This window comes from Triticum urartu, chromosome 3, assembly GCF_003073215.2.
Source record: "Triticum urartu cultivar G1812 chromosome 3, Tu2.1, whole genome shotgun sequence".
Lineage (NCBI taxonomy): Eukaryota > Viridiplantae > Streptophyta > Magnoliopsida > Poales > Poaceae > Triticum > Triticum urartu.
This window is the reverse complement of record NC_053024.1, coordinates 142,227,126-142,254,422: the sequence shown is the minus strand read 5'-3', so window position 1 is coordinate 142,254,422 and position 27,297 is coordinate 142,227,126. Positions and strand designations below refer to the sequence as shown.

General features: G+C 46.3%; 1 protein-coding gene across 1 annotated transcript; it reads left to right on the top strand.

The window, feature by feature from the left end:
- Positions 1–17,905: 17,905 nt before the first annotated feature.
- On the top strand, positions 17,906–19,682 carry LOC125543322 (probable membrane-associated kinase regulator 2). The gene is made up of 2 exons (XM_048706632.1): positions 17,906–19,165; positions 19,260–19,682. Exons 1-2 carry the CDS (start codon positions 18,049–18,051, stop codon positions 19,343–19,345), a joined length of 1,203 nt encoding a protein of 400 aa, XP_048562589.1. The 5' UTR covers positions 17,906–18,048; the 3' UTR covers positions 19,346–19,682.
- Positions 19,683–27,297: the final 7,615 nt, after the last annotated feature.

Below are 27,297 nucleotides of genomic sequence, written 5' to 3'. Positions count from 1 at the left end.
GTTAATAGGTTAGTCCCAAAATAATATATAAGTGCATAATAAAGCCCATAAACATCCAAAACAGATAATATAATAGCATGGAACAATCAAAAATCATAGATATGTTGGAGACGTATCACCATACTCAAAAGATATAAGTGAAGTGCATAGAGCATTCTATAAATAAACCAAGGACTATCTCATACCAGCATGGTGTATAAAATAAAAATGAAAACTAAAAGCAAAAGACGCTCCAAGATTGCACATATCGCATGAACAAACGAATCCGAAAACATACCGATACTTGTTGAAGAAAGAGGGGATGCCTTCTGGGGCATCCCCAAGCTTAGACGCTTGAGTCTCCTTGAATATTTACTTGGGGTGCCTCGGGCATCCCAAGCTTGAGATCTTGCCTCTCTTCCTTCTTCTTATATCGAGACCTTCTCGATCATCGAACACTTCATCCACAAAACTTCAACAGAAAACTCGGTAAGATCCGTTAGTATAATAAAGCAAATCACTACTCTAAGTACTGTTGCAGACCAATTCATATTTTGTTTTGGCATTGTAGCTACTGTAATGTAACTTTTTCATGGCTTAATCCACTGATATAAATTGATAGTTTCATCAAAACAAGCAAACTATGCATCAAAAACAGAATCTGCCAAAAACAGAACAGTTTGTAGCAATCTGAACATTCACCATACTTATGTTACTTGAAATTTTTTACAAAAATTAGGAAAAATAAATAATTTGTATAGAAATACAGTGCAAAAAGAATCAGAACCATTTGACGTTCGAGTAAAAAATGTAAAATCACGCACTACAGCCAAAGTTTCTATCCTGCACCGCACAAACCAACAAGCATCGTAAACATCCTAAAGGCAAACCTTGGCACATTATTTTTATAATACAATGGAATTGTACAAGTGGATAATTATTTTTGTTGAAAAGTTTCTGTAATCAAGATTCACAAAGTTTCCGTGAGCATGAACAAAGTTCAAGGCTAGCTCCCACTTCAACAATGCTTGTCTTTCTCACTTTCGCTTTTCTTTTTGAAAAGTTTCGGGTTCCCCTCTTTTTTTTAAACTATATAAAAGCACTCAACAGAAATAAATGACTCTCTAAAACTTCCGGGTTGTCTCCCTGGCAGCTCTTTTTTTAAAGCCATTAAGCTAGGCATATAGTTCTCAAGTAGTGAATCCACCCAGATCCTAAGGTATATCAAAGTCAATTTTAATTAACAATGATTTGTAATTTAGTAGTGAGCACAAAGTAACATATATCATGTAACAACGAAGTCTAACTCTCTTCCTATGCATCGGCATGTCATAAAAGAACAATTCATGCACACATAGTAAAAGCCAATGCATAGTATAAACAGTTTCTTGCAATTTTATCGTTTTGGAAACATAGGGAGGTAGAGATATAGTTCCACTCTCATAATAATTGCAAGTAGGAGCAGCAAGCACATGCATATTATATCTATCAAAATCATCATGTGCAACAGTAAAAGGCAACCCATCAATATAATCCTCAATAAGCACAAACTTCTCCGATATAGTGTTGGAGAATTCAAAAAGATAATAGGACTATCATGTGTGGGTGCAATAGCAACAATTTCATGTTTAACATAAGGAACTATAGCAAGTTCATATCCATAAGCATCATTCATATTGGCATCATGGCCACAAGGATAGCAAGCATCATCAAAAAGGGATATTTCAAGAGAATCAACGGGATCATAACAATCATCATAGCAATCATCCTTCGGTAAGCACGAAGGAAACAATGTATGAGTTGAAAAGTTACTCTCATTAGAAGGTGGGCACGGGTAGCTAATATGCTCTTCCTCCTTTTGTTCTTCGCTCTCCTCCTCATATTTTTCATCCAGTGAGCTCACAGTTTCATCAATTTCTTCTTCCATAGACTCCTGCAAAATATTAGTCTCTTCTTGGACAGCGGAGTAGTCCTCAATATATGGTTCAAAATAGGCATTAGAAGCATAATTATCATAGCAATATTTAAGTATGGCAAAATTTTCAGATTTGTAAAGAGTAGCATCATACATTTCAATCAAAGAAGCAATTTCATAAGCACCCTTAAAAGCAACAGATTCTTCAATTTGTTGAACATCATAGTAATTATAAACACCCTTAGCATACGAAGATACGATTCCATTATCACTAAACTCACATTGATAGGGAAGGTGTTTCTTAGGGTTTTCAGAACAACAATTAAAATCATATATTTTGCATAAATTCCAAGCATGGCATTGCAAACGATGAATTTGATCCAGTGATACGTCTCCAACGTATCTATAATTTTTGATTGCTCCATGCTATATTATCTACTGTTTTGGACTATATTGGGCTTTATTTTCCACTTTTATATTATTTTTGGGACTAACCTATTAACCGGAGGCCCATCCCAGAATTGCTGTTTTTGCCTATTTCAGTGTTTCGGAGAAACAGAATATCAAACGGAGTCCAAACGGAATGAAACCTTCGGAAACGTGATTTTCTCATCAGATAAGCTCCAGGAGACTTGGACCCTCCGTCAAGAAAGCCACGAGGAGGTCACGAGGGTGGAGGGCGCGCCCCCTGCCTCGTGGGCCCCTCGAATCTCCACCGACGTACTTCTTCCTCCTATATATACCTACGTACCCCCAAACGATCGGGGACGGAGCCAAAAACCTAATTCCACCACCGCAACTTTCTATATCCATGAGATCCCATCTTGGGGCCTGTTCCGGAGCTCCGCCGGAGGGGGCATCGATCACGGAGGGCTTCTACATCATCATCCAAGCCCTCCGATGAAGTGTGAGTAGTTTACTTCAGACCTACGGGTCCATAGTTAGTAGCTAGATGGCTTCTTCTCTCTTTTTGGATCTCAATACAATGTTCTCCCCCTCTCTCGTGGAGATCTATTCGATGTAATCTTCTTTTTGCGGTGTGTTTGTTGAGACCGATGAATTGTGGGTTTATGATCAAGTCTATCTATGAATAATATTTGAATCTTCTCTGAATTCTTTTATGTATGATTGGTTATCTTTGCAAGTCTCTTCGAATTATCAGTTTGGTTTGGCCTACTAGATTGGTTGTTCTTGCCATGGGAGAAGTGCTTAGCTTTGGGTTCGATCTTGCGGTGTCCTTTCCCAGTGACAGAAGGGGTAGCAAGGCACGTATTGTATTGTTGCCATCGAGGATAACAAGATGGAGTTTTTACCATATTGCATGAAACTATCCCTCTACATCATGTCATCTTGCTTAAGGCGTTACTCTGTTTTTAACTTAATACTCTAGAAGCATGCTGGATAGCGGTCGATGGGTGGAGTAATAGTAGTAGATGCAGGCAGGAGTCGGTCTACTTGTCTCGGACGTGATGCCTATATACATGATCATACCTAGATATTCTCATAACTATGCTCAATTCCGTCAATTGCTCAACAGTAATTTGTTCACCCACCGTAGAATACTTATGCTCTTGGGAGAAGCCACTAGTGAAACCTATGGCCCCCGAGTCTCTTTCTCATCATATTAATCTCCATCACTTTATTATTGCTTTTCTTTTACTTTTTACTTTGCATCTCTATACCAAAAATATTATTTATCATCTCTATCGGATCTCACTTTCATAAGTGACCGTGAAGGGATTGACAACCCCTAAGCACGTTGGTTGCGTTGAGCTATTGCTTTTGTGTAGGTACGAGGGACTCGCATGTAGCCTCCTACTAGATTAATACCTTGGTTCTCAAAAACTGAGGGAAATACTTACGCTACTTTGCTGCATCATCCTCTCCTCTTCAGGGAAATCCAACGCAGTGCTCAAGAGGTAGCATCCAGTAAATGTTTCCCTTTTTCAGATATACGGTGTCTCACATAACAAGCATGCTCATCTAAAGATTGGCCCTCAACTAAGCTAGTTGGGGTTTCAGCACGAGCACATAGGGGTCGAAGATGATCCAAGTAATAAGCTTTAGGAGTGTGATAGATTTTGAGTGGTTCTTCAACCATTGGTTCAGTAGGTACAACTAATTTTTTTGGTATTTTGCGTTACCTACCCATAACTAAAGATATAAAACAACTAAGAACAGCAAATAAAAATTACTTAGTGATAAAGCAAACAAGCACACATGAGAATATTCACCCCACGCTATTGCTCCCCGGCAACGGCGCCAGAAAAAGGTCTTGATAACCCACAAGTATAGGGAATCACAACAGTTTTCGATAAGTAAGAGTGTCGAACCCAACGAGGAGCTAAAGGCAGAACAAATATTCCCTCAAGTTCTATCGACCACCGATACAACTCTACGCATGCTTGATGTTCGCTTTACCTAGAACAAGTATGAAACTAGAAGTACTTTGTAGGTGTTGTTGGATAGGTTTTCTAGATAATAAAGATTACGTAAATAAAAAGTATGGGCTGTTTAGGTAAAGACACAACTAAATTAGTTTTAGTAAAGAGCTTTTTGTTACGAGAAAGTTATTTGTCCCTAGGCAATCGATAACTAGACCGGTAATCATTATTGCAATTTTTTATGAGGGAGAGGCATAAGCTAACATACTTTCTCTACTTGGATCATATGCACTTATGATTGGAACACTAGCAAGCATCCGCAACTACTAAAGATCATTAAGGTAAAACCCAACCATAGCATTAAAGTATCAAGTCCTCTTTATCCCATACGCAAACAACCTACTTACTCGGGTTTGTGCTTCTGTCACTCACGCCACCCACCATAAGAAAATCATGAACATATTGTAAACCCTACAGCGGGGATACCTCACGCTTACGCGACACGGAGAGCACCATAGGACATCACCAATAATAAAACATGCAACTCAAACAAATCACGATCATCAAATAACCCATAGGACAAAACAGATCTGCTCAAACATCATAGGATAGCCATACATCATTGGGAAATAATATATAGAGTTGAGCACCATGTTTAAGTAGAGATTACAGCGGGTAAGAGAGAGGTTACACCGTTGCATAGAGGGGGGAAGAGTTATGATGGCGGTGAAGTTGTTGGTGAAGATTGTGGTGATGATGATGGCCCCCGATGGCACTCCGACGCCACCGGAAGCGAGGGGGAGAGAGCCCCCCTTCTTCTTCTTCTTCCTTGACCTCCTCCCAGATGGGAGAAGGGTTTCCCCTCTGGTCCATGGCCTCCATGGCCTGGGAGGGGCGAGAGCCCCTCCGAGATTGGATCTGTCTCTCTGTCTCTCTCTGTTTCTGCGTTCTCAGACTCTACCCTTTCACCGTTTCTTATATTCTCGGAGATCCGTAACTCTGATTGGGCTAAAAGTTTAACACGATCTCTATCCGGATATTAGCTTTCTTGCGGCGAAAGAAGGGCACCAACCGCCTTACGGGGTGGCCACGAGGGTCAGGGGCGCGCCCATGGGGTGGGGGGCGCCCCCCTGCCTCGTGCCTCCCTCGGGCACCGTATCGCGTGGATTTTCCTTTCCAAAAATCATATATATTCCAAAAAAAATCTCCGTCAGTTTTTATCCCGTTTGGACTCCGTTTGATATGGATATTCTGCGAAACAAAAAACATGCAACAAATAGGAACTGGCACTGGGCACTGGATCAATATGTTAGTCCCCAAAATAGTATAAAAAGTTGCCAAAAGTATATGGAAGTTGTAGATGTTGGCATGGAATAATCAAAAATTATAGATACGACGGAGACGTATCAGCAGGCGCGCCCCCCACCCTCGTGGACAGGTGGAGGCCCCCCTGACGTGGATTCTTATTCCAGTATTTTTTATATATTCCAAAATAATTCTCCGTTGATTTTCAGGTCATTCCGAGAACTTCTATTTCTACACAAAAATAACACCATGGCAATTCTGCTGAAAACAGCTTCAGTCCGGGTTAGTTCCATTCAAAACATGCAAGTTAGAGTCCAAAACAAGGGCAAAAGTGTTTGGAAAAGTAGATACGACGGAGACGTATCAGTCTCTTAGTGGAATCACGGCATCTTGCATTGTGCGAGGGCGTGAGGAGATTACGGTGGCCCTAGTGGCTTCTTGGGGAGCATTGTGCCTCCACACTGCTCCAAACGGAGATTAGCATCCGCAAGGGTGTGAACTTCAGGATACATCATCGTCTCCGCGTGCCTCTATTATCTCTTACCCGAGCCCTTTACTTATGCACTTTACTTTGTGATAGCCATATTGTTCTTTGTCATATATCTTGCTATCACATAGTTGCTTATCTTGCTTAGTATAGGTTGCTGGTGCACATAGGTGAGCCTAGTTATTTTAGGTTTTGTGCTTGACAAATTAATCGCTGGGTTTATTCCACATATGGTCAAGCCTAAACCGTAATTATTTTAAAGCGCCTATTCACCCCCTCTAGGCGACATCCATGATCTTTCAGGAGGGACAGACCAGCCCCTGGTGTGCTCCTTCTTTCGATAGCAGGCCCTATGGGAAGGAAAGGAGGGAGGGGTAGCCCCTCATGCCTTTCCCTCTCATGGGAGAAAGGAAAAGGGGGACGCCACCCTCCCCTGCCTTTCCCCCGCACCTATATAAGGCAGGAGGGGCGGCTTGGGAGGGACTCCAAGTAGGATTCCTCCTACTTGTGCGCCTCCCTTGGCTGCTCCTCCCACCTATATATATATATATATATATATATGTGTGTGTGTGTGTGTGTGTGTGTGTGTGTGTGTGTGTGTGTGTGTGTGTGTGGGAAGGGGGCGCCTAGCAGACAACAGAACAATTTTTAGCTGTGTGTGCCCCCCCTCCACCGTTTACACCCCCGATCATATTTTCGTAGTGCTTAGGCGAAGCCCTGTGGACATCAATTCACCATCACCGTCACCACACCGTCGTGCTGACGGAACTCATCTACTACCTCGACGTCTAGCTGGAACAAGAAGGCGAGGAACGTCACCGAGCTGAACGTGTGCAGAACGCGGAGGTGCCGTGCGTTCGGTACTTGATCAGTTGAAGCGCGAAGAAGTCCGACTACATCAACCACGTTGTGAAACGCTTCCGCTTACGGTCTACGAGGGTACGTAGACACACTCTCCCCCTCGTTGCTATGCATTGCGTGTGCGTAGAATTTTTTTTGTTTTCCATGCAACGATTCCTGACATAAGCTACTAAATTTCTTGATAATATTATGATAAATTATTCACAATGGCATACTGAAAGAGCACCTACTAGTAAATAAGTTAATTCGGTTGAAGAAATTAGTACTTTGAGTGAAAAAGTTGATGCTCTTATGAAATTGGTTGCCAGTAAAAGTGCTCCTATTGATCTTAATGATGTGTCTTTGTCTACTTTGATTGAGCAAAATAGTGATCCCGTAGATGTTTATGTGGTCTCCCGAAACAATTTTAATAACAATGCTTATAGAGGTAATTTTAATCCTAGGCATTTTCCTAGAAATTCCTTTAATAATTATGGTAATTCTTCCTACAATAATAATAGGAACCCCTCTGATCTTGAGAATAATATTAAATAATTTATCAATACTCAAAAAGTTTTCAACACTACGATAGAAGAAAAGTTGAGTAAGATTGATGATATGTCTAGAAGCATTGATAGAATTTCCCATGATGTAGAAAATCTCAAGATTAAAAATTTTGCACCTAAGGTTGATATCAATGAACCAATTAAAGCCTTATATGTTTCTATGGATGAAAGTAAGAAAAGAATTGCTATGCTTAGAGCTAAAAGTGAATTTTTAGAAAGAGCATTTTCTAGTGATTGCTTTCATAAAATGATGAAGATCTTAAAGTGGTTGATGTTTCTTGTATTGATTCTTTGTTTAGTAAGATTAAAATTGATGATAAAGGGACTGAAGAAGAGTCAACTTTTGCTAGAGGGCGTCCCGATAATTCAGAAGGAGAAAATCTTGATGAAAAAATTGCTAAAAGTGGGTTTGGAGAGGTCAAAAACTTTAACTAGTGATGTGCCCAGTCTTTTGGATTACAAAGACTTTAATTATGATAACTTCTCTTTGGTTGAATGTATTTATTTATCGCAATCCATGATAAATTCACCCTATACTTATGAACAAAATAAGCTTTTACTAAACATATTGTGGATGCCATGATGAAAGCTTTAGAAGAGAAGTTGGAGTTAGAAATTTCAATTCCTAGAAAATTACATGATGAATGGGAACCCACCATTAAATTCAAGATTAAAAATTATAAGTGTTTTTGTTTTGTGTGATTTGGGTGCTAGTGTTTTCACAATTTCGAAATCTTTATGTGTTGTGCTTGGTCTTACTGATATTGAAGAGTGTTCTCTTAATTTGCACTTGGTAGATTCTACTATTAGAAAACCTTTGGGAAGAATTAATGATGTTCTTATTCTTGCAAATAGGAATTGTGTGCCCATAAATTTTATTGTTCTTAATATTGATTGCAATCCGTCTTGTCCCATTATAATTGATAGTCCGTTTTTTACGAATTATGGGTGTCGTGATTGACATGAAAGAAGGGAATATTAAATTTTAGTTTCCACTAAGAAAGGCTATGAAACACTTCCCTAGAACTAGAATTAAGCCACCATATGAATCAATCATGAGGGCATCTTACGGATCAAAAACCCAAGATGACAATACTTGAATCAATGCATTACGCCTAGCTAGGGCATAAAATGATAGCGCTTGTTGGGAGGCAACCCAATTAATAAAATGTATTTTTGCCTTTTTTTTCTTTCTGTTCTTCAGTGTTCACACAATTATGCTATTGTTATGACTATGTACTACATACTACATACTACGCTTATATACTCTCCGATTTGATAGATAATACATACAACAAACAAAATTCAAGTGGTGGTAACTACCACCGTGTGGTAGTAATACTATTCGCCATCCAGGTTGCATAATAAGTTATTCTCACCCGAGGTAATCTTACAATCATTTCATAAATAAATTAGTATTTGGAATATAAATAATTACATTCATATTGATTCCCTATGTAAAATTTGGCATAAGAAAACAAAAATATAGATCATAAAACCAGAAAAAATGCAATTTATGTATATTTTACAGTATGATTTTATGTTTATAATTTTATGTAGCACAAAATATTTTTTATGGTGATTATATATTTTTTGTTGCGTTCTCTTTTTACGTACGAAATAAGATAAAAACTAACAAACGTAAATTAGGATGCATTGATGTCAAAATAGATAGGTGAAGAATAACTATTACTCACACAGGGTGACGAATAGTCAACCCCTATATATATAAGTATTAAAAATTGTGATTAAATTTCTCCTATACATTGATTTTTGGGCTATTTTCAAGATTTGGCTATTAAAAAAGTTATCATCTTAAAAACACAAATGAAAAATGTCATGTTATATAGGATAGAAAATGATGCATGTCGCCATTGAAAAGTGCTACCTACAATTTAAATTCAAAACGTCACATTCCAATATTTTAAATTGTCATGCTACCTTCCATAAAATTAAGAAGTTGGCTACAACATGGTATAGGGAAACCTGACACGACACGAGAGCCGATGCGTCCGTTGGGATATGGCAGAAACCTGACGTTCGCCAGACGACATTTCAGAAAAGTTTTACTCACCTGTCAATAGCAAAAAAAATTATTTATTTTTTTGCGTTCAAAACTTGAGAGCTTTATTCAACTGAAGAAAACCTGTCATCATCAGCTATTAGGCTAATGAGCAGGAACGAAGGTCTAGTGTCAGTCCAACTCTCGGTTACCATCAGTGAGCATGCATGCTTAGCACAAAGATGGGCCGGTACGTTGGCTGACCTGCTTACATGTTGAATACGAAAAGAAGTAAAATTTGCCGCTAGCTCTCCAATTTCTACAAGTAAAGGTGCCACAGCAGAGCGATTACTGTGGCGAGATGTCCAGAGGTTCACTACCTCCAGGCAGTCGGTCTCCATGATCACGTGTGAAAAACCGCGCAAACTTGCAAAAATAACACCATCTCTCAGCGCTAGTGCTTCACCAATGAACGGATCTGTAACCCCATGATGAGGTTTACTCCAAGAACCCAGCAAGCGTTCGTCAGAACGAGCAACTCCCCCTGCACCACACCTTGCCGAGACCAAACTCATTGTTGCATCTGTATTAATCTTAATCACACCTGGATCCGGAGGAATCCAACCGTATCCTGGTAGTATAGCAGCCGCAGCTTGGGGTATATCCAACACGGCCAGATCATCCTTAATCCGCCTAATAGTCGTTACTGGGTCCAGCTTCTCTCCATCATGTGTAATTCTGTTTCTTGAATGCCAGATCGCCCACATAACAGAAATCATCTGAGACCTTTGCATATCCGTGAACTGTGGGTCAGACAAGATGTCTCGCGCCCACGTATCGGGATGAAGCCGAGGCCGGCATACACCCAGCCAATCATAGGCTTCTTCCCAGAACATTTTTGCATGGGGGCAATGCACTAGAGCGTGCATCAAATCCTCATCCATTGCCAAACACACTTTGCATCTTCCAATTTCTTGTATATGTCTACGCTTCAGAGTGCATTCATCTGGTAATATTTCCCGCACAACTCGCCACCAGAATACACGCACTTTTGGCAAAACCTTGAGCTTCCATAATCGCTTCCACATCTGTCCATCAGTCTGTGAGGTACTTGTAGCCGTCCCTTCCTCTAGAGCTACACGCTCTTTGCGAGTCACGAGAGCACGGTACGCAGATTTGACAGAGTAGTTGCCATTTCTTTCATGGGCCCAAGCAAGGAAATCATCGCCTCCTCCGTGACGCAGCGGTATATTAAGTATAGCTTCTGCTTCCGGGGGGATGAACACGTCTCGAATCAAGTCTATCTTCCAAGACCAATTCTCTTCATCTATAAGATCACTCACCCATGCTAGAGTAGTCCCACCAGTTATGACAGTTGGCCGGAGAGATGACAGCCCCGGTATCCATCGGTCTTCCCATATGGAGATGGTAGTACCAGCCCCCATCTGTTTCACTAATCCTTCCTCTAGCGCTTCACGGCCTGCCACAATGGCTCTCCACACAGCTGAAGATGAGCACGGAACAGCGGCATCCATGAACTCTCCATCAGGGAAATAACGTCCCTTCATAACACGACCACATAGGGAATCTGGATTGGTAATAAAACGCCATCCATGTTTCCCAAGTAGAGCCAAGTTAAACAGTTGCAAGTCTCGAAAACCCATGCCACCATTAACTTTTGGAGATGCGAGACTATCCCATGATATCCAGTGCAAGGATCGTCTGTCAAGGGAACCACTCCACCAGAATTTCGCCATGCAGGACGTCAGCTGCTTGCAAACCTTCTTCGTCAATTTGAAACAGCTCATGCTGAAGGTTGGAATAGCCTGAATAATTAATTTTATAAGGATCTCTCTCCCTGCACAAGCTAACAGCCGTTCAGCCCACCCATGCATTTTGCTTCTTGATCTTTCACCAATATGCTCAAACGTATCACTTGTGATCCTCCCGACTGCAGTAGGAAGCCCCAAATATCTATCACTGAAAGTTTCCACAAGAATACTGAGAACTTGCTTAACTGCCTCTCGCCTATTAGTAGGCGTATTGGGAGAGAAAAAAATGGCACTTTTGTCACGATTAACCGCCTTCCCCGAACATGAAGCATAGATCTGTAAGATTCTATTGAGTCTATCCGCACTATCTGTAGTTGCACTGATGAATACTAAGCAATCGTCTACAAAAAGTAAATGGTTAACCCAAGGAGATCTGAAGGACACCCGTATGCCTCTGTCAATATGAGCACCTCCATAGAACTTCAGTAAAGAAGTAAGCCCTTCAGCCCAAAGAAGGAACAGAAAGGGTGACATTGGATCCCCTTGTCGAAAACCCCTCGAAGGTGTGAAAAAAGGCAGCAGCTCGCCATTAACTCTTACTGTGTATCTCACTGATGAAACACATTTCATAACCAGCCGCACAAAATTGGCACTGAAGCCAAGTTTCAACATGATTGCTTCTAGATAATGCCATTCCACACGGTCATAAGCCTTCATCATGTCTAACTTAACTGCACACGAATAGTTTTTCCCTTTCTTTCGTCTCCTCATCGTATGTACACTCTCAAATGCAACAAGCACATTATCTGTGATCAGACGACCAGGAACAAACGCACTTTGCTCCTCACCCACAACTATATTCATTAATTCTTTGAGATGATTAGTAATCATCTTCGCAGCAATTTTATAAGGAACTGAGCACAAGGATATAGGCCGGTACTGTGTAATGGACTGGGGGTGCCGTGCCTTCGGTATGAGGGTAATTGATGTATCATTAAAGCCTGGCGGAAGTTCCCCTCCGTTAACAAAGTCAAGTATCGCCGGCACTAGATCATCTTGTATGAGTTCCCAGTGCCTCTGAAAAAACCCCGCGGTGAATCCATCAACACCCGGAGCTTTGGATGGCGACATCTGAAAGAGTGTTGTCCGTACCTCATCTGCCTCAAACGGTTTATCCAGGTCTGTGTTCATCTCCATCGTAACCCGTTCAGGAACAAACTGTAGCAATTCATCCATTACATTAAAACCTTGTGAGGTATACAACGCTTGGTAGAACGATTGTACCTCACTTTTGTCCTCATCTTCAGAATTACAGACTGAACCGTCCGCTCTCTGAAGGTTGGAAATTCTGTTCATACGCTTACGCTGAGCTGCTTGGGCCTGGTAATATTTTGTGTTGCGGTCGCCCTCACGCAGCCATGGCACCCTCGATATCTGTCGTAACCACACTTCCTCCTGCCGGAGAGCCTCCCGCAGTTTAACAACGACAGATTTCTCCTCCTCAGAAGGTCCCTTGCCAACAGACTGCTTTCGAACCATCTCAAGTTTTTTCTGTAATTTTCTTACAGTTTTCTCTAGGCAGCCAAACTCCCTAGCTCCCCAAGAACCCAGCTCCCTCTGCATACACTGCAAAGTAGCTGATATCGATGCAAGACCATGCCCAGTATGGTTCCGCCGCCACATTTCTGCTACAACATTGTCATACTCCGCATGAGACTGCCATACATCCTCATACCGAAATTGCTTTGGTCCCCTTTTATTCAAAGAATCACAAGTTTCAACAAGTACAAAACAATGGTCTGACTCTATAGAACTAATATGACGTACACGAGAAAGCTCGTATCTTTGCAGAAATTCGGCATTTGCTACACCTCGATCAAGACGGGCTTTAATATTATGTCCACCCGCCTGCCTATTATCCCATGTGAAGGGTACGCCTGAGAAGCCCATGTCCTACAAAGAGCACTCTTCCAGAGCCTCGCGAAACGCCCGCATCTGCCACTCCGGTCTAGCCGTTCGACTGAAGTGCTCAGTGCCATACAACGTCTCGTTAAAATCTCCAACACACATCCATGCCTGATGTTGAATAGCGTGCAGTGTGCGTAGACATCTCCAGCTATGATGCCTATCCTCACTCCTTGGAGCTCCATAGAACCCCGTAAATCTCCATTCGGGAGTACTATTATCAGCTTTCCGGACCATAACGTCGATATGACCAGAACTGAAGTTTTTGAGATCAACTATCATGTCTTTGGACCAAAACAGTCCAATTCCACCACTAAGCCCATTACTATCCACCGCAAAACATCCCGCGAGCCCAAGTGTTTGCTGTAATCTTTCCACTCTCTTCGCCCTAATCTTCGTCTCCATAACAAAAACTAGGGAAGGCCCTTCTTGCTTCACAATTTTGTGAAGCTCTCGAACTGCCTCGGGGTTCCCAAGCCCCCGGCAGTTCCAACTTAAACAATTCATTGGCTCCGGCAGGGCTGACTATCAGCCGCTGCCGAGTCTTCCGAAGTTGGTGGCGTAGGTTTCTTCTTCTTTGGATCAGGCTCAACTGTTGAATCCTCCCCAACTTTTAGCCCTACGTTAGAGTCCTTTCCACCTGAATTGAAAACCACTATATCCATATGCGCAACTGTGCCAGTACCATGATCTTTTGCACCTGCCGCCAATGCCTCTAGATCCACCCTCCTGTAGACCCTATTCTGCTGCGGGCCTCCCTTTCTTTTATTTGTATTCTCTCTATACTTTACTGGGGAAGTAACCTCAGCTGAACCCGTAGCTTTCTTCTTTGGCTCCTTCGCATCAACCCTGCTGTTATTTGAACTCTGCTGCTCTTTTGATGCACTATCTCCTGAGGCAGCAAGTTTCTTGTCCTCTGGTGCTCTCATACTTGTATTAAACGGCAAATCTCCATTCTCATCTCGAGTACTAGGCGTAGGACAGACAATATCCGCGTGGCCAAGTCGACCACAGGAGAAACAAAAATTGGGAACTTGCTCATACTGCACATCATACCAGTCCCTCCCCTTTCTCTTTGCAGAGTCAATTAAGATCCAACGCCGCAAGGGTTTAGATACATCAACTGTAACCCGGGCTCTCAAAAACCCCCCCACGGGATCAAACTGAACTGATTTTACCTGATTATCAATCTGTCTTGCCACCGCCAAACCCCTGACTTCGTTTTGCATGTTGAAGGGAAGGTTCAAAACCCTAGCCCACATCTGGAGTTTGTCAAAGCTGAGCTCCGACGGCCGCATACTATCCTCAAACTCAGTAAGTATCACTGCATGCCGACTTACGTGCCACGGAGATCCATCCCGCACGCGATCACGATCGCGTCGATTCTCGAACTCCGCCACGAAGATATTTTCCCTCGCCGGCTTAAAGAACAGCCCCCTAGGGTTACCCCATGCCGGCCTCAAGGCGTTTGCAATTGTCTGGATATGGAACACCTTGCGGTGCAGAATTTTCCCAGCAATCGCCCACTTCTGTTGATGCCCTTCCTCCAGATCATCCACCACCAGAGGGGTGGCTTCCTCCTCCGTGAGATCCAATCTACCCATGGCTTCCTCCATCTGAGCCCTTGCCGACCTGTCCGGCGCAGCCCCTTGCTTTCCTTTGTTAGGCTCTGAGGACGAGGCCATCCTCAGCCCTGTTCGTTGTGCGACTCACCGACGAGGTGTCAGCGAACGCCGCCGTATCCACTGAAACCCTAATCGCCCTTAGCGAGGGCTCCTAGTTTTTCGGGGAAAAAGTACCGGTATAATGACAGGGTTCAAAGTCGGGACCTCCTCGTTGCGAGGGAAATGCACCTGTCAATAGCAAATGCCAATAAGTAAATGGGAAAACACCACAACAACGACAACAACAGATACTCTGAAGTGAATTAGTTAGCAAGGTAAGTGCAATGTTGTCTGGAGTTTTATCTTCATGTTTTAGTAGTTCCAAAACTGTTAGGTCTTAGCTTTGTTGTGTCATCAGGTTTTCATCTTATAATGCTTGTGCCGATTCGGGTCGAGTACAATGTTTTTTAAAATACGGTACAATCGAAGTTGCTCGCATACACGAGCATCAAGTCACCCATATGAACGCACACCTACACACCCTACACATATGAGAACTTATGAGAGACTGAGCCGGCATAGCATCTTGAGATTTTTACGAAGTCTCCATCGACACATCGCAGTCGATGGGAGCATCTCCTCCCAGTGACAGACATCACTGAAAGTCTGAAATAAATATACAAATAATGCAAGCACCAATGTTTTTTTGAAACGGAGGCAGAAGTCCATCAAATAAGCAGAAGAGAGTTGCATGGTTAATTAATGGAATAGAAGGGCTAAAACCGTCATAAATCGCCGAGCAGCACACAAAAATATCCTACACACCTCAACAAGGAGGGCCTCGTCAAGATACACTCGGACGTCATCGGCGTCTCTTCTTCCCAACAGGCGTCATCGCCCTACCTAGACTCCGTGCAAGTGACTCCGACTTCGCCGAAGACGAACGTCGACCCCACCCGCATCGTAGAGGCAGTTTGGAAACACAAGTCGAACCGTGCCATGCCCAGCCACCCGCACCGAAGGCTACGCAGCTCCAACTCCGATGGAGAGCTCCGAAGAAGAACTATGCATGGTTGGCACCGCGGGAGACCACCGAACGAACAACCTGTTGCATGCCATCGTTGCCATAGGGGCCCCGCCGCCGCAATTCCGACTTCACTGTACCAAAACAACTCGAGGTAATCACACGAACACGACGGAGAAGAGTCGGCTACCGCATCTGGTGTCACGCCTCCGACTTCGCTTGGCATGGCCATTGTTGCCACAGAAGCCTTGACGCCAACAACCACCATCTTCCACTTGTCCCTCTTGCCAATGCCCCGCTCCAAAGACAAAGCCCTCGAGAGGGGATACGATGTCAAGACACCGCCTTCGTCTGATCACATGAATCTAGGTTTCCCCCCGGAGTTGCATCGACCGCCCTGAGCGCGAGGGGTGAGAAAGCAAGACAACGATGCCTCCAAGAAGGTCCACGACACCCACAGGCGTTACCATCGCTAGTCATAGGCCGAAGACCAAGATAGGGTTTTCACCCGAGCTTCCAAACACCACCTCAATGATCCACACCGGTGTTGGCAAGACCATCAAACCAAGGCCAACCCGTCAACAAAGAGACACAGAGCAGCCAGCCGCACCTCGGGAAGGCCACCGGTCGCCAAAACAGCAGCCGTCGTGTCAGATCTGCCCACGGCAGACTAGGAGCAGAGCCATCGGACGTAGCAACCGCTGCCGAGCACCATGCCTGCCAGGGAGCAGGGAGCGCCACCCAAAACTGAATACAAGCACCAATGTCAAATCCAGGTTTCAACTTTGATGAACCGGATATATACCACTGTCCTCCTAACCATACAACTACAGATTAGTTTGCAAGTACGATGGGTTTTGATGCTTTAAGCCCGCTTTCTCCCTTTCCAGCCCGGTTAGAAAAGAACACAACAACAAATGTGTATATTGTTTCTCCGTCTCTCTAGGCTCCCCAGAAACAATCTAGTTTGCTCTTATACGCAAATTAACATCTGACGGCAATTCATTCTCGCCAGCATTTCTGAAGCTCAGAGCGTAGGACGATGCTCCAATTCTCTATTTCCTGGAAGTTCCTGTACCGGCGCAATCGACGGCTATTATGAGCGCGCAGAGGTCATGGTCGCCTACTGTTTCCGGCAGCGGACAGGAAACTGCACAGTGAGATGTGCAGGTCACCAAATCAACTACAGTCCACAGCGGCAGTTTCAACTTTGAGAGCACCGCGTAGAATTGACTAGCTGCCACGCCGAGCCGCGGGTTCTTTCAAGGAAAGAAAAAGGAAAAAGGATTGAAGGAACATCATGATTGCCATGATTCTACAGCAAAAAGAAATGCATTCCTCGGTCATAAGTAAGAAATTATCAGCCGATCGACTGTCTCAGCGCCGGTACTCGCGCTCGCCTGACAGAAGCCCATCGACTTTTATCAGATCAGATTCAGTGTAGCATGCATCTCCTGTGCTGTGCTGTGTGCTCCAAGAGGCAGACAGAGATCATTGTGATCCGTGAGTACGCACGCACGCACAAGGCGTTTGTTTCTCTGAGGAAGAAGAAGAAGCCATCCGAGTCGTCTCCAGGATCGGATGCTTTGATGATGTGCACAAAATCAAGTGACGATTGAATAGATAGGCGTTTTGTCTCTAGTCGGACGGTCGTTGAACTCCGATTAGATAAAGCTAGATTTACCATCCGCAGCACAGCCCAGCCCATCCCGCAGCGAGGAGGAGGACACGAAGCAGTTCATGCCGAGCATGTGCAGCCAAAGCCCACGTCACTCGTGCCATGTGATCCATCGCAGCATAGAAAATCCCAGTGAGAAGTCTGGTCACTCACAGTTTCAGCAAAATAAATTCGAAGAAATCCGGTGGCTACCTATTTCCTCGTTCGATCCTGGCGGCTGATTGGGCGACGAGCGGGCGAGATCACGCGAGACCCGCCCCAGACGGCACACGGACACGGGCCCCGCCGAAACCGTCGGGCCCCACCGCGGCCACTGGCCCCTCGCCTCTGACCGCCTGCCGCTGCTCATGAGCTCATCTATTACCCCAGCGATGCGAGGCAGCGGCGCCACCACCTTGTCCTTCTCCTCCTCCCCGAAAGGTAAAAGCCTCCCCCGAAAGAGTCTTTTTATTTGAGTGTGGAGAGTGAGACAATCAAGAGAAGTAGAGGGGTGAGGGAGTGGAGTGAGCTCGGCCTCTCTGGGCGTGATGGAGTCGTTCAGCCTTCTCAAGTACCTGCGCGGCGGAGCGGTCGCCGGCAACCAGCGCACGGCCGTGCCGGCCACGACCATTGCCGCGTTGGCGTGTGAGGAAGGTGGTGAAGGGGGTGGAAGTGGTGGGGGCGCGGACGTGGTGGAAGACGACGCGGCCTTCTTCGACCTCGAGTTCGCGGTGCCGGGCGACGAGAGCGCCGCGTCGGACGCGGAGGAAGAGAGGGTCGAGTTCAACTTCTCCGTCGCCGGCGATGCCGCGTCCGGCGGCGAGGTGGTGGCCGTGGAGCCGGTGGTGCCGGTCAGTGAGGCTGAGAACGGCGTCGGGAAGGAGGCGGAGCCTGCTGCGACGGCGGAGGCCCCGGCGGCGTCGTTCCTCCGTCCGGCGACCAAGTTCCGCGTGCTTCTGCTTAAGCTGAGGAAGCCGAAGGTCCCCGTTCCGGCGGAGGGCAACGCGGGTGGTGCTGCCGGCGGTTCCCCGGCGCCCAAGACGAACCGCTTCTTGATCAAGTTCCGGGTGGACGACGCGCCGTTTGTGTCGCTCTTCACGCGTGACAACAGCTCTCGCACCTCCGACGCCGGCGCTGGCACCGGCGCGGCCAGGCCGGCGGTGCAGGCACCTCAGCCTTCCGACGCGGTGGCGATCACCGCCGAGGAGCGGCGCTTCGCCAAGGAGGTTATGCTCAAGTACCTGAACAAAATCAAGCCCCTGTACGTCAAGGTCTCCCGCCGCTACGGCGAGCGCCTACGGTTCGCCGGCGCCAGCGAGGGCGAGGAGACGGACGCGGAGCCCGAACCCTCGCCGCCCCCTTCCGCGACACCCTCCCCCGCCCCCTCCCAGCCTCGTGCGGCACCTGCCCCGCCGCCACAGCCCGTCGTCGTCGCGTGCGGCGTGCGCGCTCCGCGCGCCAGCGTGCCGGCCGGCCTGAAGCAGGCGTGCAAGCGCCTCGGCAAGAGCCGCTCCGCGTCCTCCGCCGTGGCGGCCGCGCCGTCGCCGTCGGCCACACCACCGACCCCCGCGCAGCCGCAGCGCCGCGACGACTCGCTGCTGCAGCTGCAGGACGGCATCCAGGGCGCCATTGCGCACTGCAAGCGCTCCTTCAACGCGTCCAAAGGTACCACAAGCCCCACTCATTTCCGTCCCCGCGTCCTGTGACATTCAGGTCCATAGATGATAACATCCCTCTGCTTTCTCTCACAACCCCGTAGGGTCCGAGTCGCCGCTGCTGAGGTCCATGACGGAGCCGAAGGCCGACGGCGCGGCCGACACCAAGGACGGCGTCGACGGCGCGTGAGCCGGGCCGTCCGGACCCCGGAGTGGCGATCGCCGTACTCAATCAAATCTTAGCCTAGATGCTAGTAGCATTTTTAATACTACTATTAGTTGGTACTCGCATCATGATGCCGGATTAAGAAAACGTGCGTGCATACGTGTGCGCTCTACTCTCTTGTCTTAACGTGGCAAAAAGCTTGTCTTTTCGGCCGCGATGAACTCCTAGCGTATCCCCTCGCCGCCGTCTGGATGCAATAATCTGGCGGTGCTAGTACGAGTACTATGCATGTAAAATATTTCCGTGCCCCCAATGTGAAGTCGCTTTTCTAGTAAACTTCTTGCTAGAAGTTGGCATTTCATTCGAATTTTCACATCTTTTCGTGTGTAATGCGACTGGTCTGGGCCGAACAGCGACAGTGCAAGGGTGTGGCTTGTGTAAACACAAGGTCGCTGAGAAAAGAGGGGTTTGTCGGACGGGGCAGCTTTAGCACGAGGCTGCTGTCCCGTGGAATTCGGGGAAAACCATGGAGCAGGACGGAGAAAGGCTGATACGCGGCCGCGCTTTCCCAGCCGATTCTGCACGCACGCCCGGGCCGGGCTCTGTTCCGGCTCGAGAAAGGCGAGGCGTGTGCGACACCGCGCGTCGCCGTCGACCGAAATCCGCTGCCTTTTGTGCCGGTCGACGACGCACTGCGCGGCACGGCCCGTCCTCTTTCTGTCCGCTCCGAGGCGTCCCGCCGGGCTTGGCGCGGCGCGGCGTGCTCGCTTCCGTGCCGTCCCGTCCGCCCGTCGCGTCGGCGGCATGGGGGCCTTGCCTTGAGGCGTCTCGGTCGCCGCGAAAGGCGTGGAGGGAGGAGAGGAGGCGGGCCGTGGACGGACGCAGCGCAGTCTGGGCGTGCTCTGGCCCGGTGCCCGCGGCTGGCTGGCTAATCTTTACGTGGAGTGTCCGTGGGTTTGTCCCGGCGCGCGATTGTGTGGTCACTCGGCCACGCGCGTGGGGATGGCGCCGCGCCGCGCGGCGGGGAGGACGCCCTGCCACCGTGCCGCGTGACGGCCTGAGGACTGGTCACCACGGTGCGCGTGTGCGCCGGGCATGGCATGCTTGCCATTTGGCGCAGGGCGTGGCTACTCATACGAGTCATACCTCCTGGTAGTGGTAGTATGCATGCAGACTTGCCCCGAGTATGTACACGAGAGGTACGTGACCGCAGCTACTGACTGGCGTACCACGACGCCTGTGTACATACGATCACCTAGTTATTGCCTGCCACGCATTGATTCGGGAACGGGGATCACTACGGCGCCGCCTGTTGTTAAGCCCCCCGTCCAGTACCGCCTAGCCAGCCTAGTCCGTGATCCCTGGTGTTTTCTTGCTAGTACGTACCTCGTGTGTGTACCGGGGCCATGCGTGTCAGCCGCTCAGCCTAAGAGGTAGTGGTAGTACTACGACGCAGAGCTACGCATGGGACTCGTTAATTTCGGCAAGATTGCTGGATCATTCAGTTTTGGTGACCGACCTCCATGGAGCCCTTTATTTTTGAAAAATTCAAAATTCAAACTTTTTGACTTCAAAAAATTCTGAAAATAAATATGTAACTATACATGGATGAAATGCATGTGTGTGTAAAAATTCAAGATGAAATACTTCGAAATGCGACCTATAGAAAAAAGACAAATTTCTGGACTTTGAGGATGAATAGTAATATGTGTTAAAAGGCCTCAGATTTGTCTTTTTTGCACAGCCTTCATTTCAACGTATTTCGTCCTAAAAATTTACACTAAAAATTTACACACATGTGTGTTATGCCTCCATGTATATCTGTAATTTTTTTTCAGATTTTTTTGAATTGTAAAAATATGAATTTTCATGATTTTTGTGTTTTTCAAAAACCGGCCTCCATGGAGGCCAAGCTCCAAAAGGCATTTTCAGATCATTCACTTGTGTAGATCTAGATAGCGTGAGTGTCAGAGTAGCCCCCGCTTAACACGAGCCGTATCCGCGTTCATGGGCGCCGGGCTGGAAAGGAATCCAATGTCCTGCACCGGACAAAATTACTGTTCTGACCTATAGGACTAACTAAATTCCGATTTGACCTCGTTTCAAAATAAATTTCGTTTCTGACCTTTTTCGGTGACGCCAAGATCCCTGGCGTCTGGGTTACGAAGCAGACGCCAGGGACCCTGGCGTCTGGCCCCTGGCCCGCACTGCCCGCGTGCCCGTTGACCTGCTGACGTGGCAAAGGGGCCAGACGCCAGGGACCCTGGCGTCTGGCCCTGGTAACAGAATAACCCTTGAGGAAAGTGTGTGGGACTCACCCCACACACTTTCCCCAATCCACAACCCGAGCTTGAAGAACACTTGGAGCTCTCACACTCTCTCCTACCCCTCAAGCTCCCCCTCAAATCCTCTCCAAAAGATACATCCCTTAGGTGGATCTTTCCATCACTTTGTTGCTCTTGTTAATCTCCCCCAAATCATCCAATTATTTTTTGTCAAATCTTGTTATTTTGGTTGCATTTTATACATGTTGGTGGAACCCTAGTTCATGTTTTCTCCCTTATGTTAGTGTGAATGGCTTGGTTAACTTTGATAATATAGTGCTATGCATGGTGTGTAGTAGGAATATATGCTTGTTGAGTAGAAAGATTGGGGGTTAGGGTTAGTTAGTGATTAGGGTTAACTTTGCTTAGTGTGTGTTAATTAGTGATACTTTTGTGGACATCACCAATAATTTAGTCTTGATATGATTTGGATAGAATTAGATGTATTTGGATAAACACACCAATTCTCATTGAAGTCTTAAATCCATTCATGTTGTTTTTAGATGGAGAGACTTGTTAATGTTCATTACATGGACAAGGAGGCATTCTTGAGTAACAATGCCGACACGGGTGAGGAACCATTGGTTTTTTATACAAGCCCTAGCTATGAGGATGTTGTTGCAAAAGTGAGACAAGTCTTAGAGTGGATGGACACCAATGTTGATGTTAAGTTAATAGGAAGGTATGATGTTGGAGTTGGAGCCAAATCTCGCTTGAAAAGTATGCCTATCACCTCGGATTTGCATTGGGATGTATACAAGGAAAAGGTATCCCAATCGGAAGACAAGTCACTTGAATTGTTTGCCACCAAGGTTGAATCTCCTCGGTTTACCATTGATTTGAACCGGCATGTCTCTTCCCCAATGGATGACATGAGCGAGAGGACAATGGTGCCACTTGTTGAGCATAGGGTTGTGGTTGATGCCCCCAATGTTTATCCCCCACCACGTCCCCGTGTACCATCTATCAAAGCAAATGAGGTTGAGTTGTATTCCCCCAATGCTTCTAGCCAACCACCAACTAGCCAAGCAAATGAAGTTGAGGTGATTGCTAGTGACGAAGTAATTCAAGAGGATGAAGATGTTTATGATGACGACGAAGAGCAAGAGGAAGGGTTTCATGGTAATGATGTTGGTGACTTGAATGCGTACATAGCGCAAAAGGACATGGATCGTGACTTGCCTTTTAAGCGTCAATATGCATATGACTCGGATGACGAGGGTCCAGTTGAACAGTTGGACGAGGATGGATTCACAAAGAAGGAGAACCAAATCCACTTTGAGCTGACAGGCTTACAAAAAAGAACTCACTTGTTTAAAGATCTCAGCCTTGCCCATAAAGCTGTTGTTGACGGTGGAATGAGAATGACGGCGATTGAGCCAACACCATGCCCGGATCCAGGAGAACCAAGGGTGGAGAATGAGGACGAGAATGCTTATTTGAAGAAAGGATTGAAGTTTCTGAGCTTGCCTATGCTGAAGTTTTGGTTGGCTGACTATGCCATTCGAAACCATAGGCCAATTTATGTTGAGCACTCGGACATGAAGTTGCGTTACACCGTGGTGTGTGAGCAAAAGGAATGCACATGGAAGGTTCGTGCAAGAAAGCTTAAAGAAACCGAAGAATGGGTGTTGAAAAGTTGTGATACCACTCATAGATGCAAACCGCCATCGAAACGACTTAGAAAGACACACCGTCAACTCACATCTGAGTATCTCGGATACAAATGGATGAAAGACATAGCCTTTGATCCCACTGTGAAAGTGAGGTTTCTCATGCGGACGGTGAAAAAACAATTTGGTTATGAAGTCAAGTATGGGAAGGCATGGAAGGCAAAGGCAAATGCTATTAGGATGTTGTATGGTGGTTATGAAGAAGCATACAACCAGCTCCCAAGGTTGTTGGCCGCGATTGCACATAGGAACCCGGGCATGTTTCATGTGGTCAAGGATCACGAGGGAGTGTTCCACCGTGCCTTCTGGAGTTATGGACAATGTGTGGAGGCGTTTCAGCATTGTCGTCCGGTCTTGTCTATAGATGGCACGTTCTTGACCGGTAGATATAAGGGCACACTAATGGTAGCAATGACGCACTCATCAAACGACAACGTGTTGCCGTGTGCATTTGCTTTGGTGCCTTCCGAGCACCAAGACAACTGGGAGTGGTTCACGGGTCATGTTAGGCACAACGTGATTGGGGCTAGGGAGGTATGCATCATATCGGACCGGCATCATGGCATACTCAAGGCAATGGACATTGTTATTCCAGGATTTCCAAAGCTTCACCACAGATGGTGCATGAGGCATTTCATGGCCAACTTTTACCGGGCATGTAAGAGCAAGGAGCTCAGCAAAGACCTTACCCATGTATGTGTGGCCTTCACCACGCAAGGTTACGATGCTCGGTACAACAAACTCTTTGCAGCGGTGAACGAAGGGGGAAAAGAGTTCTTAACTAGGAATTTAAGCGAGAAGCACAAGTGGGCACGCGCTCATAACGATGGTGGTTGGCGATATGGCGACATGACGAGCAATCTCGTAGAATGTTTCAACAATGTGTTGAAGGGTGCTCGTGCATTGCCGGTGACTGCAATAGTGGAGTACACCTTCTTCAAGCTTAATGAGTACTTTCAGAGGCATTCTGAAGAGACTGCAAAATGGATAGGTGAAAAAAAGGATTATCCGGAAAAGGTTGATGAATGGTTGCAGTTACAAGCAAGCAAGTCTTCACGGCAACAAGTTATCATATTCGATAGACTTGAAATGATCTATCAAATTGATGAGCCAGGTGGCACAACACGAGACGGTAGACAATATGGTGGTGCTGCATTTGAGGTGAAACTGAAGACTCGGTGGTGCCAGTGCGAGAGGCCTAGTAAGTATCATTGGCCATGCTCGCATTTGATAACGGCGGCGAAGGCGAGAAACATACATGTTAATGATGGAAAAACCGTGAGGATGCAAGAGTTCCATGTGGAAGCTACTAGGTTGACATGGGCGCCAAGATTTCACCCTTTCTTGGACCAATCACAGTGGCCTGAGTACCATGGCCCTCATATTAGGCCAGACCCTCTTCTGAAGGTGGAGACGAAGGGTAGAAGGAGAACTAAGAGGTTCAGGGGTGATATGGATGACCTGGCTGGATACATTGGCATGAAACAATTTGGTAGCGGTCATTTCATGGAGGCTCCTGACATTATCAACTGTGGGGTGTGCGGTGAAGGGGGACACAATGAGCGGACATGCAAGAATAAGAAAACCAAAAAAAGAAAAACAAGTCGTGGAGGCGGCACCGATGGTGAACGAGGTGGAAGAGGTGACGGTGGTGGTGGTCGAGGAAGCACAAGTGTCAGAGGTGGTAGTGGTGGTCGTAGAGGGAGCACAAGTGCTAGAGGTGCTAGTGTTCGTAGAGGGAGTACAAGTGCTAGAGGTGGTGGTCGAGCTAGCACAAGTGCTAGAGGTGGTGGTCGAGCTAGCACAAGTGCTAGAGGTGGTGGTCGAGTAGGCACAAGTGCTAGAGGTGGTGGTGGTCGGAGAGGAAGCACAAGTGCTAGAGGTGGTGGTGGTCGTAGAGGAATGGTTGATAATGGATCGGCCTTCGGTTATTTGCTTAATCCAGATGGTTGATCTAATAATAATGGTATATTATTTTTTCATACAATTCCTAGCATTTATTCATTTACTGTATTTACGCATTTACTCTCTTTATGTCTTGTGCTAACAATTGTTCTTTTTGTAGGCATGGCTTCATCCGGTTCCAGGACGAGGCCGGCGTGCGCGGACCAAGAGGACATGCCGAAGACGTGGATGGAGGCCAGTTTGGACAAGGAGAAGGAGAAGGATGTGCCCACACCACCGCCTCCTCCACTTTGCAAGTACTTCACTTGGATAGATCATGAGGTACCAAAAGATGTCCAAGAGGACCAACATCAGATTGTTACGGAGGCAGCGCCTGTTCGAGGAGTCCTATGCACGGGGATTGGAGCATGAGCGTCAGAAGGAGGCTCGTGAGCGCAAGAAGCGTGAACAAGAGAGGGCACGCAAAGAGAAGGAGGCTCGTCAAGAAGAGAGGGCAAGAAAACTTGCAAGGGCTCGCGATGCACGAGAGGAGGACGAGGCACGTGACAAGAAGGGAAAGTGGCCCCGTACTACTCAGTAGACAAATGGAAAGGCACCGGCATCGATGATGGACTATTGAGACTTTGTTTAATGTATGAACTTGTCATTCGAGACCTTGTGTGGTCATGAACTACTTATGTCATTCGAGACATCGTGTGTGAACTTGTTATTCGAGACCTTATGTGGTCATGAACTACTTATGTCATTTGAGACATCGTGTGCGAACTTGTTATTCGAGACCTTGTGTGGTCATGAACTACTTATGTGCAACCTATTTGACATTATGTGCAAACTATGCTTTGTTCATATTTTTGTTTGATTTCCAATGTTTAAAAGTGTGTGCAACAAGTTTAAAAGAGAGCACTTTGCCTAGTTTGCAAATATGCACACCCAGACGCCAGGGTTCCTGGCGTCTGGGTCCCTATCCAGAGAGCTTTTTTCTTGTTTGCATAAGTGCACAGCCAGACGCCAGGGACCCTGGCGTCTGGCTGTGCACATTTGCAAACTGGGAAAATGCTCTCTGGATAGGGACCCAGACGCCAGGCCCTGGCGTCTGGGTGTGCACACTTGCAAAATGCTCACTGGATCGGGCATCAGATAGATCAGACAGGTGTCTGTTTACCTGCGCGAGCAAAATGATCCAGATGCCAGGGACCCTGGCGTCTGGGTCCCTATCCAGAGAGCTTTTTTCCTGTTTGCATAAGTGCACACCAGACGCCAGGGTCCCTGGCGTCTGGATCGTTTTGCTTGCGCAGGTAAACAGACACCTGTCTGATCTGTCTGATGCCCGATCCAGAGAGCATTTTGCAAGTGTGCATAGCCAGACGCCAAAACCCTGGCGTCTGGGTCCTTAGCCCTCTCATCCACTCACTCTCATCCAGTACCATAACCCCCCTCAAATCTCTCACGAATCGGTCTGATTTCACCGTTGGATCTTCAGGATTTCGAAACTAGAAGGTAAATCAACTACACCCCCACTTATTGGTTGGTTTCAGGATCTCCAGTATCATAGTTTTGTGTAAACCCTAGTTTGTTTGTTTTCCTCGTGGTTTAATGTATCATAGGTTAGGTACTAAGAGATTTGTGTGTTGTAGATGGCTAATGGTACTCAGTGGGTGCCTAGCCCTGTTGTTCATGTCCAAGGCTTTTCTCCATGTGTTGTGCAAGTTAGTGAAGTGGACCTCACTTTTGATTGGTTGAAGACTAAATTCATGTTGAAGCAAGGGTTGAAGGAAGAGGATTTTGTGTACTACGTCAGCAGGAAGTAGTCAGATGGCCCCGGAGAAAGAAAATTGGTTGACATAACTGATGATGACAAGATTCAAGAAATGCTGCAAGAATGGAAATGGAAAAGGGTTATTGACTTGCATTGCTACAGGAAACCGAGTTATATGTGATGTTCATGTCGTTTCAACTATCGTGGACCATCGTGGTCATGAACTACTTATGTCATTCGAGACTATTTGTGTAATTTGAGATTATGTGACAAACTTCTCATTCGAGACTATTTGTGTAATTTGAGATTATGTGATAA

Coding starts and splice junctions, on each gene's coding strand:
- LOC125543322 (XM_048706632.1), top strand. CDS start 18,049: ATGGAGTCGTTCAGCCTTCTCAAGTACCTGCGCGGCGGAGCGGTCGCC. Junction 19,166..19,259: donor CTCCTTCAACGCGTCCAAAG/GTACCACAAGCC, acceptor ACAACCCCGTAG/GGTCCGAGTCGCCGCTGCTG.